A 20,195-nucleotide genomic window follows, 5' to 3' on the forward strand; every position below is an offset into this window, starting at 1 on the left:
CAATGTATCTAAACCTGGCTATAGAATGAAAATATCATCATAGCTGAAAATAAGACAGAAATAAACATCCAAAATAGTTCCTATATTCCTAAAAAACTGACATTAATTTGTGTCACAGTCACAAAAAATTTTGATACATGGAAAAAAAAGCTTAAATTCTTTGAATAAAATGTTTACTGCTCATGAACACATCAATTATCTTGACTTCTAAATAAACTTTGGAGTTGAACATGAAGAGTTTTTATTATTTTGCTAATGACTGATCAGCACTTACCAGTTAATATCATCACAATTATTTTTGAATGTACTGATACAGATATATGAATAGAGATACATTTAGATGTTTGCAAACTAGGAATAGAAGTGGATGACACTCTGTTAACCCTTTATGGGGCACTCATAGAAATATACTGACATTCAAAATTTTAACCTTAGTGTGTTATTGGAGGACATAAGACTTTATTACTTTTGTGAAATTTTTCAAAATCGTTTATTGTTATGTAAAAAAATCAAGGTTAATGAAGTTACCATATTTGGTTTCTCATCTATAAGTGGCAAAAAAAAAAAAAAAATCCAAGAAGTGTATATAAAATTACAAGAAGAACTCATGTAACACAAATTTTAGAGCATTAGACCAATATAAGTGCTGATGCAGACACCTGTCCACATCCACATTATCCCTTTGAACATCATTCCTTACATTAGTACCATTACTTCATGGTACCTAACAAAACAGGTACACTCACTGTTCATGCAGAAGTGGACCTTGCAGACCCTGTAGACCACATTTGACCAAGACTGTTGCCTCACTGTCCTGAATGTAACTGAAATGACCAAAAATATTCACTTGCCCGATAAAGGATTAATGTTAATCGCAGTGACACAGCTGAAATATACCAGCTGAGGGCAGTGGCACCAGTCCTCTGAAAACCACAGTGTGATGAAAAATTAAGTTGGGAGGTCCAGACAAGTGGGGGAAGTGGAGAGGAGTGGAGGGTAAAAAGGGCAAGTGCTTTTACTGCCGGTCACTTTCACTGTCTGTCTGGAAGATGGACGGATGAAATCAGACTCCTCTTTAAGTGAGCTGGAAACCTGCATTCTTCCTCTGTCAGTGAGTCTAGAAACAAGCAGAGAACTGTGGCCTGTTTTTTTTTTTTTTAGTCTACCTCCTGTACCTTCACAGTCCTAGAGGTAGTTATCCTAAAGTATCTCTGGCTACATGACTTCCTTATTGTTTTAGACTCTTAGGTGATACTCTCGCTGAACTGCCTCTTTTTAACACTGCTTGTTCAGCAACATATTCCTTTTCAATAAAACTGTGTTGATTTTGCATTTAACTGTTGCTTTCGCTCGGCAGAACAAACACTACATTTGTCAACAAAGGCTTATGGTATTGGAGGGATTTCCACTTTTCTCATCTAGTGCTTTAATAATCCCAGCCAAGAGCCAACCAAAGTCAAAAACCTGGATTGAAATTGAATTAAAGGAGCCACTTCTTCCCCGGATTACTATTTTTTTGTTTTTTTTGTCTGTGTTCCCTCATGCCTGACGCTATCCTCTCTCTCTGCATCAGGGACCGAATAGTGCAGGCCATTTGCATTTTCGCTTTAATATATTTCCTAAATTCCGAAGCTCCAAGAGATCCCTACTTTGCATTTGTTTATTTAGTTCAAAGTGTTTTTTTCTAGTATTGCCAAAGAACCTTGCAGAAAATTGAAGTGTAGCCAAAATGTGATAGATAAATATGAAAGTGGTGTGCTGTGTATTCTATGGAGAGAGGGACTTTGATGTTATTTTTGCAGTGTTAAGCCAGCTTATAGCTATGGCGTAGCTCACACCTGTAGGTGAGGGCTGGCAATTCCCCTTTTTCTTTTATTGTCTGATGCTGGTGGACTTGTGGATGATAGAAAGGCTCAGACAACATAAGTGCGTTTACCACCTGGATCTGCACCGTCAGCAGACACTCTTTACAGCGGTGTGTTGTTTCTGCCAGTGTGTGTCTGTCTGTGAGAGTATGTCTTTGTACGTGTTTGACCTGAGGATGTTTTCGGGGGTAGCTGTGTCGTGTGTGGACGATGGATTTGTAGTGACATCAGGATTGTACCTCCCGGTGCAGCGAGTTCTCCAGGTTAGCACAGCGGGCAGCGGACAGAGACAGAGCAAAAGAGGAAGAGAGTAGGAGAGGAGGGAGATGGATAGAGTGTGACACCCTTGGGTCGAATCGAGCTTTAGGGATGTGTTGGGACACACATGTAGCAGCAGCAGCAGGCAAAGGCTGATTTGAAAGATGGGAATGTCAAGTCTGTGATGTGCACTCTGCTCATGTCGTAGAACACTGTTAGCTGTGACAGAGCGATATGAAGTTAAAAGGACGGAGAAGGAAAGGCCCACAAGCTTCCCACTGCTCATTTTCTCCTCATCTTTCCATCATCCTCCAAATACACACACACACAGGACTGAGTTTCTACAATGCTTGTTAAATTGGAGGCTTAATCTGAGGCCTCTGGCTTTCTCTGCAGGTCTCATGAAGTGATTATATCCACAAAGGCCAAACTGTGGATTTTATTAATGAAACTCACATGACTTTCATGTAATGCGAACACACATGCTTCTGGCAGAGTCAGGGAGGCCTAATCAAGCTGAAATCTCCCGGGGTTGCAATTAGGTTGGAAAGTCACAGCCCTAATTGTGGCTAAAAAACAAACCTTAGGTCAACCAAATACACAGATTTTCTCTGACGAAGCTATTATTGTGGTCCGCTGTGCGCCAACTGGGCCTTTATGTATCTGTTGGACAAATGCAGAGATAAAGCATAGGTGACATACCGCTACTGACAGACCAATTAACTGGTCGGCTGATTAATCAGGTCGATTAAATGCCATTTTGAGATAATCGACATTGGCCATCAGCCACTGAAAAACCCTTAGTGTTCAACCAGTGCACACGACTCCTACATCTTTTTCTTTTGTGGTGTTGAACGGTGTCTTCTAGCTCAAATGCTCCCAGGAACTTTTGCATTTTATGGCTCAGAAAAATAACAGTATGAACAGCTCTAGGGACAAAAACCGAGAGACCTCTGTTTATTTGTAGGGATGCATGAACATTTTTGTGTATTCTAAACCGATTACAACATTTGCCTTAAATTCCAAATAAAAATACTGTCTGTCAGATCAAAATAATGAAAACAACAAATAGAAGACAAAGCAAGATTGTGTTCATTTTATCCCTTTAATGCATGAATTATGAAAACCAAGGTCAAGATGTTTTATTTAGGTGTTTTTTTTCTTCTACTTAGGGCATAAAAAAGTTTCTTTTTCTTTCAAAAATGTGTTATTTTCTGAAAGTTACAGGCATGCCCAATCCAGTAGACTATGTTTTAATATATTTTCACATATTTGAAATAAGGCTGGGCGATATGGAAAAAAATCATATCATGATAATTTGTTTCATAGCAGACAATATCAATATGTATCACAATATAAATCAAATCCCTATTTTTGTCAAGCTTAAATTTTCCATTATTCATAAGTTAGTTATGAAGACACCAGAAGGTTATTTTTGTTTCAAATATGATTTATTTTCTGTCAGAGGTTGAACATGACAGATATGCTGAAGAGCATTATAGAACTGTTTCAGATAAATAAAACAGGTACATATATTTAAAACTAAACTAAAAGTCTGACCAGCAGGCAAAAGGTTTCAAGTTTTAAAAGAGAACACAAACAAAACAGACCATCGTCACCAAACAATACCGGGGGGTGCATTCCGTAACTACCGTAACTGGTGTAAAACCGATAGTGAAACTTAAGGAAAGGTTAGTGTTTGTGTTCTTCACATCGGCTACATGTATTTGTTCGATACACTTCTGTATTGTATTGAAGGCCTGTAGAAGCCAATGATGTAATAACGACCAGTAACGTAATGTTATTACGTTACTGGCCAAAAGTTATTAGGTTATTGGTTCAGAACTTTTATTACGTTATTGGCCTATTACATTTTAAAATGGCAAATTTATTACACTATCGGCAATTATTACGTTACAGGTCGTTATTATGTTATTGGTTTCTACAAGGTCCTGAACTGAAATGGTTAGCCCCCTACTTTTCTGTAACCAGGTTTCTCCTGAGGGAACACTTGTTATCTCCCGCTGCAGCCCAAACATTAGCATGTGTCAACTAAACTTGACATGGCTCTAGCGTGATTGGTTCGGTGTGGCCCTACTTAATTATGATTGGCTGTTCTTACATCTGTCAAAACATGGACAAATGAATTCTATTGAAATTGTATCGAGCATTCTCATATTTCTATTGAGTAAAAGTTATTTCATTATCATTTTATCACCCAGACCTAATTTGAACTTATTAAAGGCCTCATCGTAGACGTCTACATTGAATTTCCAGTCTCCTAGAAAAGCCTCGATCAAAGTCGTTGTCTTGGAATTTCCAAATATTTTGGGGGGCTTGAGTGTGGCCTGGTGCTGTATTACAATAATATTAATGGTTTAGCTTAGGAACAGTATAGCTGTCAATATTTAGTAGAATTGAACTGATCATATATCTTCTTCTCCAGTGTTTGTGACTATACATCTTCCTGTTGATCACATTCCAAAGGTTTTCATTATGGACCAGATCTCAAAATATGAAGCATGTATTTAATTTTTTCCAGTCTTACTTATTCAATAGCATAAAATCTACAGTAAATTTAACCCATAAAGACCAAAAGCATCTACTGATCTAATATGTTTAATAACTATTGATTCACTAATCCTATCAATACATGTAAATAATTAGTGTGAAATGCAGTTTGTCGTCTTTTCACGGTCATCAGATATGACCCATTTGGACATTCAGAGGCTCTGTAGTTACCATGGAAACACCGTCATCTTTTACAACATTGATTCACCAGTAAAACCCATGGAGTTGGATCGATGACAGTGGATGGACACACTTCGTTTATGTCCAGTTAATGACATCTTTGCTGAAAAAAGTCACTTTTTCTTCAGTTTTCTCTGTTTCTGATATAACCCTGAACGTTAATCTGACCTTTTTATGAACATCTACGTGATCAGTAAATTCGATACAGGAAAATATATGATTTAGACTGAAAAAACACAAATTACACAGGATAATATTATAACAAATAATGATAAATCACTTAAGAATGGTTAATTTGGGAGAAAAATTGATTTGGGAACGATCACAAAAGTAGCACTGGGTCTTTATGGGTTAAGGTAAGTGTCAATCTCATGTTTTTATGGAGTGACTGGAAGTGTTTAGCCTATATACACATCATGCACATACCTAAACTCACACATACCACACACTGTACTTGCTTATTTATTTACTTGTTTGCATGGTTTCTGCACTGATGTGACTAGTTGTGTAACTTCCCTATATTTTTTCTCTGTATTGAAATGTTCCAGCTCTGAACTCCGTGCCCTTGTATCCATCTCTCTTTCTTCTCCGTCGTCTCATTGACACATTGACTTGAACTTTGTCTACTTTTTTCCCGTTCTTGCACTGTGCTTGCATTTGTTGCCTTATTTTTCATCTTTTACATCCTTTTCATCCTCATGTCCGTGTCCTTTCCTCTTTTTGTGCCAATATTTGACAATTCTGTATTTCTTTTCATACTGTGACTGTGAATAGCAGAGTACAGCACACCACTGTATGTAGTCTGATGACCTTCACAATACCACAGACTGATAGTCATCTCTCTGTTAAATTCTCAGGATGAATAAGATCAATATCAGGTAAAATAGGTATTTATAGCCACGCAAATTGATAGTTTCTGCGCGGGAGGGATGTACGCACACACACAAACCTAATGTACAAAGACAGAGAGGCATACACAAACACGGTATTAACTGATTTACGATCTTTAGGTTGTTGTTTCCTTGTACTTTCTCGCAGTTAATGACAAAATAACACACAATACAACTGGGAAAATTCAGAAATGGTTTATGCAGTAGCTGTGTTACCTGCTGCCTCAAAACAATTTATTTTACCAACTTATTAAAATCATTTCTCATTATTTAAAACTGCCGATTCAGTTTTTCAGCACGAGCACGACGTAGTGACACTATGTCTTGTGATAGTAGGAAAAAAAACTTGATGTTAATTGCTGCAGTGACTGATGTAGAGTGTACAAGCATCCCATTTTCCAAACGGCAGATATCTCAGGGAATGGAAACTCCTTGAATATTAATGTATTTCCTCTACATTTTTCTTCTGGACCAGTGGGAGCTAAAACAGAGCTCATATGCCCGTGAGATGTCTGTCCGGCTTTAGCTAAGATGCAAGCACACACACCCACGTGCACATGCACAAAAATACAGACTGGCGATATAGAGGGAAAGCTGATCAGCAGCGTGGAGCAGGGAGGGCATTCCAATGGGACTAATTAAAGGATGGAACAGACTGCAGAACTCATCGGAGACCACCACTCTTTCTCCAACTCTATCTCTTTCTCCTCTCGCTCTTCCGTTCTCTTTTTGCTCTTCTGTGCTGGGTTATTGAAACCTACATCATCCAAGGTTGCAGGATGCAGTATCTGCTATCTTAAAGCTATTCGCAGGAGCAGCGATGATCAGAAAAGACTGGGATTCAGCTGAAGGGGATTCTGGAAGCACTGTAGTATTAAAAGGGGAATACAACGCTGTTTACATGCATGCAACACAATATATTCTATTTAAGTCCTCAGTTCATTCCATGCTATCTTTTCATATATCAGTACAATGAAGCCGTCCTCTTGTATGAAATTGCCCTTTGACACCGTGAGTAAACAACACGAGATTGTCCTTGTCAGACGCGTTGTCACCCCTAACTGGAAATACTGATTTAGGGGGAGGGGAGGGTTGAGCACGGATGAGGAAGGACATGACATGAAAAATCGACTGTAGAAAAAGCTCTACTTATTTACAGGAGCTCATGTTTTATGATAGAGGACCACAAAGTGCTTGACTTCCTTGTGTTTTGAGGATGTTGTTAGATGTATAAACAGTGTAAATGAAACAGCAGAGAACATTACGGAAAGAAACAGCAGAAGTGCACCAGGATCATGTGAAAAAATAACAGCTTTTGATTATGTTTACTTGTGTTTTTCCAGTATGTCACATGATGAATAAGTTGTTATGCCCACACAATTGGTATAAATAGTCTGGCCAATCACTTCATCCTGTTCACAGTGAACATGTATACACGCACATGGTTATTTCACCATTATTATCCCACGCCCCAGAGAGGAGGCAAGGGGTAATGGTACCTCCACCAAGGAGGTTATTTTTTCATCTGGGTTTGTTTGTCGGTCTGTCTGTCTCACTGTTTGCAAGGTAACTCAAAAAGTTATGGACGGATTTTGATAAAATTTTCAGGAAATGTTAATACTGGCACAAGGAACAAATGATTAAATTTTGGTGGTGACCTGGGGGACGGGATGGGGGGGGGGGGGCGATTTTTTGTTTGTTCGTCTGTCTGTTAGCAAGATAACTCAAAAAATTATGGAAAGATTTTGATGAAATTTTCAAGAAATGTTGATACTATGGGGGTTTATTGTTAACACATCTATTGTTAACACTCTAGCAGCAAAACTATTAGGGGAATTCATACCAAATTGGAATTATAGATTGCCAGTGACCCAGAATAGATGTCATTACATTTTGGGAAAAGTAGGTCAAAGTTCAATTTTTTTAAAATTAATTTTTAAACCCCCCCCCCCCCATTTACTTACAATGGGCGAAATTTCCCATGTCTGTAGCAGCAAAGGTATTGGTTGAATTCATACCAAATTGGGTTTTTAGATTTCCACTGACCCAGAATAGATGTCATTTTCAGAAAAGTAGATCAAAGTTCAAATTTTTAATGAATTTTTTAAATCTTTTTTTTTTCTTCCATTTACTTATAATGGGCGAAATTTTAAAGGTCTATAAAAACATCAATTTTCTTTCAATTTACAACAAACTTCACACATATATAAAGGCAATTGATATGCTGACATCACCACACGCATAGACATGATGACATCAGCTGGATCACTGCCAAAATAAGCTGCAATACATGCAAGGGGCGGGGTTTGTTGTGCCTGGAACCACTTGTTCTGAACATAACAGTGTTATGAATTTGACTATTGTCAGGTAAAGAGCATATTCTGTATTGATTTTCTGAATTAAGCCCATTTCTGAATGGAGCATTTTCTGATTAGAGACAAGTTTTGATGATTTAGTCAATACCATTCCAGTTTTTATAAGAATCCCATGGACATGTGAACAGTAGATTCAGAAAAAGAATCTAATTTGTGTTTTTTACTGCAGTTTTTTTTTCCGACACATGGCTTCTGTTTACAGTAAACAGAAGTAGAGACACAGATCTTCTCTGGTAGAGATCAATACTCCAAAGAAAAGTCCATATTTCTAGTCAGAGCAAGACACACACCTACTTTTACACATTAGGAAAGAGCATGGTTTTAGATATGAGCAAATATTGAAAGGTGTTGAAGGAACAAAATGATAAAGGCTGTGTTCACACATTTGACCATCTGTCACCAGTGGAAAACTGTGATTAAAAAAAAAAAGAAAGACATTTTTAACCAGGGTATGCACAGCTGCTGTAAACAGGAACATTAGTGGAACAATCATTTTCATTTGTCATGTTAAGAGCTTATTAGGAATTTAAATTGTTTTCATAATAAGGGCAAAAACAGGAAAATCATGTACATGTACGTGAAGATTTTCACTGACATTATACAAGTGAAGAAGCAGGACAATGTGTGTATTAATGTATGCAGACACCTTTCATCCATACCATTTTCACTTCAACTGTGAAAAGACAGAATTGACAGCATTAATTATAGTTCCCTTAACTGTTCACTGCTAACTGTTTAACTGCTTCACTTTTCCATAGTGGTATGAAATGGCGTCATATCATCTACATTTATACTGTATGCAGTCTTTCAGTTTACCCTCAGTGGCATAAAAATCTGTCGAGTAATCATAGGTTACTGAAAATCAATATATGCAAGTTTAATCAGATGCATCTACCATCCTTGTATCATGGACTATTCAGACAATGATGGGTCATTCCATCCCAAATCAACCAGATTTCAGAAAGTGCCCCGCATAACACCCTCAGAAAATTCAGAAAAAATTCACACTTGTTCACCTAGCAGATAAAAGAAAACATCCAAAATTTTAATGTCATATCTGTAATAGTTTAGGAGATACAGCCCTTTGAAAATGAATGTTTTTCACCAGGGTTTCACCAGGGTCAATGACATAAATGTAGCTAAGATTTCCCAGAGTTTGTATGATGCTGGCCAGCCTAATTTCGGGAATTCTCTTCATAATTCTGAAAAGACTTATTCATCATGGAGGAAAAATGTGTTGTTGGATTGATCTTAAAGGATGAATGTCACAGAAAGACTATCAATACAAACAGGCTTTCTGAAAATTGATGATTCTGGGAAATCTTAGTTACAATTTATATCACTGACCCTGGTGAAATTGGGTCAACTGACCAGCTCCATCCAATTTCCGAGAAGTCTCTACTACAGGCATCAACCTGAGCCAGTTCTGGGAAATCTATAATTATTCTATCTGAACCATCATGCAGTTCCACACCCTAGTTCAAATATTTCAAGTATTATCATAACTTGTGCAATAACCAATGCCATTATACTGTTAAAAATGCCATTTACACCTATGTTTGTGTACAATTTGAAGAAAATATAATCATGCAGTAAAAAAAAATATTAAAAATAGAACCAGTTTTATCCCAAAGCTAAAATTTTGTGCACAACATCTTGAGACATATATGAAGACATGGTAGAAATTTCAAAACTTTCATTAATGGTAATTTGGGTGCTCAGATAAAGAGTATTTTTGTGAAAAAAATGAAATGGACCCATTTTATTCATTGCCTCACAGCAACACTGTTCATTGAAATGTAGTCTTTTTGCAGTATATTGTTGCATCTTGACCATAAGAATCCATGCCAAAAAAAAAAAAAAATTAGGTTCATTCATCCATTCTGGCACAGTGCAAGCCTGAAGAGAGAGGACATTTTGAAGAATTAGCCTTTTGGCCTGATTTCAAGGCCTCATGCACCAAACATGAAGGCACCTACAATTATTTTGATGCAAAATATGGTCTTTTCAGGGGGATTTCACCCCACACAGTAAGTTTCAGCAGTGTGGCTTGAATACCTAAGGAGATATAGCTCCTCAAAGATGGCTGAAAAGCAAATTTGCAAAATTTAAAAAAAAAAAAAAAAAAAAAAAAAAACAATATTAATTTTCAAAGGGCTGTATTTCCTAAACTATTACAGATATGACATTAACATTTTGGATGTGTTGGTTTATCTGGTAGGTGAACAAGTGTGAATTTTTTCAGAATTTTTTGAGGGGGTCATGTGGGGACCATTGGTTGAATTGCCATGGAATGACCCTTTTGTTAATCCCTTGCAACCTACAAGCAGACTTTACTTTTAGTTTAACAAACTTTAACTCTATTTAGAGATCTTGACCTTTGACCTCTGCCTACCGATATCTAATCAGTTCCAACTGAATGGCAAAATTTGTGATATTCTGTCAAGTAGAGTTGTGTGATTAATTGATTTTAAATCAAAATCGGATTTTTTAATTAGAACGATTTTTTAAAAAGTGTAATCGTCAAATCAATTTCATCTCTCTCGTGTCTCCGGGCGACTGTAGGCTCCTCCTCCTAACTGTGAGAGCAGTCTTTCACAGAAATCCATGTAATGACCAAGGACCTTAAATCTGTCAGCAGCCTCAGCACAGTAGCCCAGACAGCCCTGTCTCCAGCCACATCCACCAGACGTTCCCAGGCCAGCCCACAGATATAATCCCTCCAGCGTGTCCTGAGTCTGCCCCGAGGTCTTCTCCACGAACAGATCCCCAATTTAAATATAACTGCATAGGAATCACTCATCTTACGTGGTCCACACACACATGCATGACTGATGCCTGTCACTGATTTACATTGGTATTACTTCTGTGGGCCCATCACGGAATTTTCGGTGATTCCACACAGCAAAAATCTAAATCTTACCAAGTGTATTTTTCTCATTTCTGGTCAAAATCTCTCATCACACTTAAAATAAAACATAATCACCTAAAGAGTAACTTGTAAGTGAGATATAAGATTTTATTTTTAGACAATACATCTTGAAAATCAGATGTTTTTGCTTGAATTAAGCAAAAAAATCTGCCAGTGGAACAAGTGAAAATTATCTTGGTAAGATTTCTTGAAATAAGATTTTCAAGATCTATTGTCTGTTTCATAAAACATGATAATTTGATTGGCTGATTCCCTTATTCAGTGTGAAAGCATTTTAGCTTGTTAAAGAAAAAAAAAAGCTATTTCACCACAAAATGTTCCTGTTCTGTGTGAAAGTGTACAACACTGAATAAATATAAGCAACAGTTTATTAATTGTTGTATGAATTAATGGCATCAAAATACCATTAATTTGTGCTATTTTCTGATTGGGTTATGACATACTATGACAATCTTTATATTAATGCATAGTGCTTTTAGGCATTCCATGTTTTCTTTTCTGTCTGTTTTAGTCACATGATACATACAGGAGTTAGTACTTGACTACTTAACCATTATTTTTGATGACTTTTGATGGTCTAATAATTTTTTTCTGTGACCATATAAGTAAATTTCTTCTGATTGGATTATGATATACCATGAAAATCTCCATTTTTATGCATACATTCGCAGAAAAAATTATTAGTCCACCTCTTGTTTTCTTCAATTTCTTGTTCATTTTACTGCCTGGTATAACTAAAGCAGTGGCAATTTCTCATAGACTGCAAGGGAAGCTTGGCTTCCCCTAAAATTACGAAAATTAAATGGTTAAATATGTTCAGTTGTGTTGACATTTCATTGACTACAAATGTGTTAGAACACGTTCATCTCATAGACGAGTTCGTTTAGAATCAGCTTTATCACAAACCAACGGACTCAATGTTGTTCACTTCTCATACATTCCTGTTGTGCTGTTTTCTCATTCGATCTCTGCTCAGTGCATTTGCCCGTAGACGCTCAGTGTCCATGCACTTCAATGGGACTGAGTGGAACAGTTTTTTTCATTGCCTCAAAACTGGACGATAATTGGATAAATGCCACGATGTTGTCCCGCCCCCAGACACTCGACATCTCTGGGGTGAATGGAGCTGTGGGTGGAGCTCGGCCAGGCTGGACGCCAGGCTTCCAAGCGCTGATTGGAGGATCAGTCAAAAGGCTGAATCCTGTTTGATTGACAGCTATTTTCAGATCTACTCCTTCACTGACATAGTTCAGTTTAACATCGTCGCGCATTCTGCTGTGAAATCGAGAGAGAAACCACTTTGAAATTACTTGTTCATTTCTTGCACTGTAAATAAAACACACTCATTGTACTTCCTTGTTTCAATTTAACATACTTTCAGCGTTTTCATGTTTACTTGGTATGATAAGGTCACTGACCATTTTCTTAAAAAGGAACGGAGCGACGAATTTATGTTTAAATAACGTGACTATTTTTTTAATGTAAGCCGACAATGAGCTTCCCCTGTCTGAAAGATGAGCAGCCGCAACTGAACTAAAGGTACATTTGTCTGGACAAATATAATGATAACAAAAATAGCTCATAGTAGTTTAATTTCAGAACTGATATCTGACCATTTTCCGTGTTTTCTTGATAATAACCAAAATCACTTAAGTTCTTACAACGACAGCTATGGCATTGTACTGACAAAAACAGTGCTTTTAGGCATTCCGTGTTTTCTTTTCTGTCTGTTTTAGTCACATGATACACACAGGAGTTAGTACTTGACTGCATAACCATTGTTTTTGATGACTTTTGATGGTCTAATAAATTTTACTGCAACTTTATATGCAAATTTCTTAATGTTACATATTGCATATTTGTAAGCTGTTTTCCTGTTTTCTGTATAGGTTGCTCTACGTGTGTGTGTGTGTGTGTGTGTGTGTGTGTGTGCATGAGTTCATCATCAGCTGTTTAGTTTGATATCCATGATTGTGAGTCCAGCTGTTTAGCGTCCTCAGACGCTTACATGAATGTTTGAACCAAATACCACTGTGATAACTCATTAACATAACATGCTACACCTACCCAGATCTTCACCATCACAAAACAATGCCTGAACCTAAAGTCTGACCCCTCACACACCCTCTGGAAAATCAAGTAAAAATTCCACTGATTAAAAATGAAAACTGTTTTTCACAAATGCTGCCCCCCTACACGCCCCCTCCTCCTTTCAGTCTCTTTTCTGAATCCATTTCTATATCACACACCCACTCATTCTGCGGCAGACAGACCAAACAACCAGCCATAATGAAGTGCCACTGCATCATCACAAACACTGCTGTGTGTCTAAATGAGCTGGAGAGGAAGGAGGCAGTGTCTCTGCTTTGTTTCCTAATTATTTACTACCAGCACAAGCACAGGTGAGGATGGGGGGGGGTTGCAGAAGAGAGGAGGAAGAGAGAGGTGGGGAGGGCTGAATGGGAGAAGAGACCAAAAAGTGACAATAGAGCAGATATTTGTATGACTGTGTGTGTGATGCCCTCTAACCAGAGAAAGCCTTGGCTCAGCCTGTCTGGCTTTGCAGCTTCCCCCAGCTCTAGAAATGCCTGCCTGCATAGCCAGATGACTCACACACCCAGCTCAGAACTCAAGCCAGGGTTTAACACACACACACACACACACACACACACACACACATACATACACACACACACGCTTCCTCATGGCAGAAGTGGTGACACACATGCATACAGATATATGCCCAAATACATGTACACAACTACACATCAGCACATTCAGCAGCCCAAACAGGTGTGTGTGTGTGTGTGTGTGTGTGTGTGTGTGTGTGTGTGTGTGTGTGTGAGTGTGTGTGTGTGTGTGTGTGTGTGTGTGTGTGTGTAATCTCATCTGCACTGAGATTATCTGCACAGACTCTCACTCTATCCTGGAAAGTTTGGGTTGTTTTACATCACCACACATCAGCTCAAAAGTTCTTTACAGGAAGTTGCTTTGTTTACACTTGCTGTCATACTAGAGGTAAAGTAAAGCAACACTGATAGAAAAGTATCTGAGACTTAACTTGACTTAACCCTAAATCCGCTTTTGGAGATGCAAATGACTATATTTACAGTCGCTTTGTTATGCTGTCAGTTGATTCTAGTTTAACTGTAAAGACTAAAAGTCTGAGAAAATCTTTCAGGATATCTGGTGCTTCACATCCAAACGTACAAAATAACATCACAGTCAGTGGAAAGTACAGCAGAATTTGATAACAGCTACTTTTCTTGTGCAGCTCTATCCTTTCTGTCCAGGTCGGAGGCTAAATATAAAGCCCAATAACATGATGGGGTTTCATGCCACTGTGGAAAAGTGAAGTCAAAATGTCACATTTATGGGAGATGCAATGTTACTCAGAGAAAATTAGCAATGTCAAAGCTGTCAGTTAGATATTTAGCACTCCTAAATGTCTGAAAACACCTCTAATTGGACAAAATCCTCTGTTAAGAGACGATTTTCAGCCTCTAAATAAGAGTCAAGGTGACGTGCAGATGTCTTGTTTCCTCTGAGAACATGAGTTACAATATGGACAAAATGATTGTACACTGACGTTTTAAGATACACAATGTTCTGGTAATGGTTTTAACTCAAAACAGCCTGTTCACTGGATTTCAAGGTGATTTTCTGACATGTGAAACAGGGACGCTCAACCTACAACAAGTGTTTTTAAACAGGCCGTAGGCTGACGCTCATCCATTTGCTTTTGCTTCACTAGCCTCCTGCAGTTATTTATTCACGCTCTTAGTTTCACAAACACACACAGGTGTACACAAGCTTAGTTACAAAACACAGTTTTCCTCGTGGAGAAAGAGCATTGGTTTGTTTGCTGTTTAAGTTTTCATTCTACTCGGTGCTCTGAATGCAAAGTGCTGTAATCATATGCATCCCTGTTCACCACTTCAACGTAAGCAGCTGTCTGCATTTGGACACTCACAACACAAACACATTTAGCATGTAGCTAGTGTTTACTCATCAATGTTGCATAATCCCAGGATTATATGATAAACTTTTTTATAATATTAGTTTTGTGTACCTATAACTGACTGTCAGGTAATATTCTCTATATAAAACATAATATTTATTACTCTGCCCCCCGAAGGGGAGGCAAGGGGTACTGTTTTTGGTTTGGTTTGATTCTTTCTTTCTCAACACTGTAGCAGTAAAACTATTGGTTGAATTCACACCAAATTGGTTTTATAGATTGCTAGTGACCCAAAATGTATCTGACTACATTCTGGGAACAGTAGGTCAAAGTTCAAATTTTTTTAAATGAAATTTTAAAATGTTTTTTTTTTTTTTTTTTTTTTTCCCCATTTTCTTATAATGGGCAAAATTTCAAATGTCTGTAGCAGCAAAACTATTGGTTAAATTCTTACCAAATTGGGTTTATAGATTGCTAGTGACCCAGAATAGATGTGGTTACATTTTGGGAACAATAGGTCAAAGTTCAAATTTTTTATACATTTTTAAAAGTTCTATTTTTTTTTCACCATTTTCTTATGATGGGCGAACTTTCACATGTCTGTAGAAGCAAAACTATTGGTTGAATTCATACCAAATCGAGTTTATAGATTGCCAGGGACCCAGAATAGATGTGGTTACATTTTGGGAAAAGTATGTCAAAGTTCAAATTTGTTATGAATTTTCTAAATGTTTTGTTTCTCTCATTTACTTAAAATCAAAATTTCACATGTCTATAAAAACATCAGTTTTGTTTCAATTTACTTCACACTTGGCGCGCGCACACACACACACACACACACACACACACACACACACACACACACATATATATATATATATGTATATATATATATATATATATAGAGAGAGAGAGAGAGAGAGAGAGAGAGAGAGGCAATTGATATGCTGACATCACCACATGCATAGACATGATGACATCAGCTGGACTGATCTCAAAATAAGCTACAATATGTGCGAGGGGCGGGGTTTGTTGTGCCTGGCCCCACTTGTTAGACTTACGTAGGCTGTAACTGCTTCAGTTTATCAGTGGGCATGAGTGAATAACTACAACCTAACTTGTCTCTATTTCTACTGACACAGAAAACTATTTATCCATTATTGTGTGTTTCTCCTCAAGGACTCAAGGATGCTTTATCTCTATAACTTGACATAGATGTGTGGAAAATATAAAGTGTATTTAAGAGCATGTGTGGAAATAAGAAGTATGACAAAATTCCCAGAATGGTGCTTGAATGATTTGTAAGGGTATGCCTGTGACAAACATCTCCATTTTTCATTAAAAAAAATCCCATGTATTTTATTGGAGTGCTTTTAGCTTTGATTACAACACAAATAGACTGTGTCATTATATCAGTGTGTTTATGCATTGTGAAAACATTTATTTTCATAATTTTTGACCTGACCAACTCAATCAACTTTAGCTCATAACACTGCCCCCACTGTACTTGTACTGTAGGCACTATGCATGATGGGTAATCACTTCCTCCACCTCTCGTCTCATCCTGATGTGCCCATCACTCAACAGGGTCAGTCTGGACTCACCAGACCACATGGCCATTTTCCATTGAAACACAGATCATATGGTTGTTTATTTATTTTATTTTACCTTTGTTTAATCAGGAAGTCCCATTGAGATTAGGAATCTCCTTTGCAAGGGACACCTGGCCAATGTAGCAGCCATACAAAGTCCAAACAACATAAAACACAAGTTGGATACACAATTAACAATAAAACACAATAACAACATTTATCATTTACAAAATGAGTCACTCACTGCATCAGTTATGGTCAAAGAACTGGATGAAAATGAATGACTGTAGTAATTATCCAGTGAAAGGTTCTTATTTTAATCTAATCTCTAGTCTTAGTATATTTCTTTTATTTAATTATAAAGTATTTGGCCAATAAATAAACTTCAAGTTTTTTTTTAAATATATGTGGAATTTGGGAAGGTTTAACAGTAGAAATGTAATATAATATCCATAATTATGATTTCATTAGTGTACACTTGTGTACAAATAAAGAGTGTTGCTTTTTTTTTTTTTTTTTTTTTACTGTAAAAGCGCCATCATACCTATAATGGCAACATGATGCTATACCGACATGTTTCCTCAGTACCTCTGAAGACTTCCTGAAGAAGGGGTTTTATGTGTTTTGTGATCAATGTACAGTTAATTTTGTTGTAGTCTGCCATTTTACTTTAGAGCATTTCACTCATTAGATGATTACATTACTTTCATTCAGTCTTTTACAAAATTAATCTTTCTGATTTATTGAAATTTTTTTTTTAATGAATTTAGGACAAGAAATACAGTTCATAAGAATGTACAGTTATTAAAACATACATACATAAATCCACATACACCGAAATGGGCTTTTAACACATTTATTTATTTATTTATTTATTTAATAGGGACAGTGCATATTAATGAACATCTACAACAATTGAAGCTGTAAATATGCCAGATTGTAGCAGCAGTGCTAACACATCTATACCCTCCTTCTATTCTGCCCATAGTAGTATATGAAAAAGGTTGTGCTGGAAAATAATCATGAAAACAAGACAAAGGTACATATAATGAGTCCACTAAAGGTTATTCATCAGGTAACAGACAAGAGGCGAACACATGCTATTAAATTCTGACTCTGTTTTTCAGAATGAACCTAGCTTTCTCCAGATGAAGGTTGTCTGCTAATTCCTGAAGCCAAATTTTTTTTTTTTTTTTTTTTTTTTTGCTGTAACCATCAGGTCATAGAGATGAAATTGCTACTCTGCTTTTTAACATATATGCAGTGTCGTGGTGATGTTTCAAGAATGATTAAGATGAAGTACAATTTTTTTGGTCCAATATCTCATTAATCTGTGACACAGACAGATTTGCTTCTGCTGCATTTGTTGCACAAGCAGAACTGAGGAGTCGTCTGACACCATCATGTGCAGCTTTGATATAGAATAGTGGAGAATGTGGAGAACCCTGAGCTGAATGAGACAGTCCCTGGGGTTTACAAAATAAATCTTAGCAAAAATAAATCTCATCCAACACTGTTAAAATCGTTGAAAGCAGGATGAAGTACAGAAATTATATAATTATTAAAAAAAAAACAAAAAAACAGTTTACAGAAATAATGAGAAACCTGCTGTACTTTTTATATTCAAACGGGGGAAATTAACTCAATTTGATATTAAAAGTCTCCTCACGGCCTTTTATTATGTGATATTTTCATTGTGCCACTGAAATTCTTTATACACTCCAAAATAAAACCCTGCTGTATGTGTCTCTTTATCCTCTGTTTAAATGAGTTTGCAGTAAACACTTTCTCCTTGTGTAAACAGCTTTTTCTTTAGCAGAATAAAGTGGGGCTACAGTGTGTTTGTGAACGCTGGTTCTGTCTATATGTTTTAAGGAAAGCTGTCTTTGATTTAGATACAGTATGCACGTGTTAAAAAAACAGAACAAAAGGTGAATGTATCTGGTGCTTCTATGAAAGTGGTCCCTAAAAACAGGACAGAGGGGCTAAAAATTCAAACCAGTTGTAGACCAATGTTATGAAGGAAGTTTGGAAGCACTTTGGGTCTATTTTAAAAACAAATATTTACTGAGATAAAAAAGAAACAACATTTCAGATAAAACACATTTTTATATTATTTTTATATCATTATTATTTTTCATTATAATAATTATTTTTTTTATTACAAAAAAAAAATTGCATGTAAAAGTAAAAAGGACATGACAATTATGGTTTTTTCAAATATCTTTTTATTCTCTCACAGGTACATTTTGGGAATCAAAGTAAATATACATGGAAGAGTGTTTCACAAATATGACCGCTGTTGCAAAATCACTCACAATTTATTTGTGTTTAAATGGGCAGGTTCCGCATGTAACGAGAGGACACGATGGATTACACGCGAAACCTGGAATGAGACTGCCGATTCATAAAAAAACCTACGTGTCTGGATTAGAAAAACCACTAGGATCATCACATTTAACACAGTGTCTTTATTTATAGTGCTATATAAGACCATTTACAGCCATGTTTTCAAGATAAAACACTAAGGCAGCTTTTCATGTCCCAATTTTAGTTTTATTTTTGGCCCCAATATTTTATTAAAAATTCATTAATTTTGGGATGGCTCAGAGCAAGAGTATAATTTTTTTTGCATTTACCTGAGGTCATCATTAGGTGCATCCTGGGAGGGAATATGTCTAAATTTCTCTTTTATTATTGGGTCTAAAAAGCTGACAAAGTACCAGGTACCAAGATGAACCCAGTTTCATAGAAGCACCCATCTACATTAGGAAAAGTGTAAACAATATGCAGTATATTTTTGATTTATGGTATGTGATTGTGTGCTTTCACTGATGTAATACAGGTTTGTTTGTTTTTTTTCTTTTTTGGTAGAATGCGGGAACGGGGTCCTTGCATTTGTGGAGTAGGTGTGTGGAGTCTACTGCTGTCCCTTTGTTTGGCTTCACTCACCCATGCACACAGGAGCCACACAGGTACGTAATGGATATTATTGGAGTTTATGTCCTTTCATACGCCTACATGGTACATATACTTGCCGGGTGGTCACTGTCTCTTATCTATCTCAGATTAACACTGCAGCCGCTACTGCAGCCAATTTCTTCTCACTAGTTGTAAAGTTGGAGTGAATAGGTCCTGTGCCACCCAAGGGAACGTAGAGGTCAGATTCACAATGAAATACGGGGCCACAGAGGCCGGTTGGCAGAAAAAACACACAAAAAGTTCTTTAATAAAAGGAAGAGAAGTACGAGCAGTCCTACAAAAAAGATCTTAGTTCAGGGGATTTCACCTCTTTGCAGTCCCATCAAGGTGGGGCCACTCCCCAAAACGCCTTTAGGACACAGCTCAGACAGTGAGCACTGAGCCTTATGGATTAGAAATCCCTGGTTGCGTGATATAGACTTCCCATGTGGGCCGAGTGGCTGAGTCACTGGCATGATTGAGCCCAGAGGCCCTTTACTGCTTTCCAGTTCATTTCTCAGTGGATGCTTTGGTATGTGGGCTCTCTGGTTCACAGTGATCACCTGTGTGTGACACTGAAAATGACCAACCTCTGGGAAAAAGCGTTAAT

The 20,195-nt window shown here is 37.1% G+C and overlaps 1 protein-coding gene across 1 annotated transcript in view; it reads left to right on the forward strand.

The window, feature by feature from the left end:
- Positions 1 to 20,195, forward strand: part of LOC115423019 (chemokine-like protein TAFA-2) — a 162,624-nt gene that overhangs the window by 61,305 nt on the left and 81,124 nt on the right. Inside the window, exon 2 of the mRNA XM_030139697.1 lies at positions 19,499 to 19,599. Coding sequence (XP_029995557.1) covers positions 19,500 to 19,599 — 100 coding nt within the window. The 5' untranslated portion in view covers position 19,499. The remainder of the gene's footprint in view (positions 1 to 19,498; positions 19,600 to 20,195) is intronic.

The sequence above is a fragment of the Sphaeramia orbicularis genome, chromosome 7, assembly GCF_902148855.1.
Source record: "Sphaeramia orbicularis chromosome 7, fSphaOr1.1, whole genome shotgun sequence".
Lineage (NCBI taxonomy): Eukaryota > Metazoa > Chordata > Actinopteri > Kurtiformes > Apogonidae > Sphaeramia > Sphaeramia orbicularis.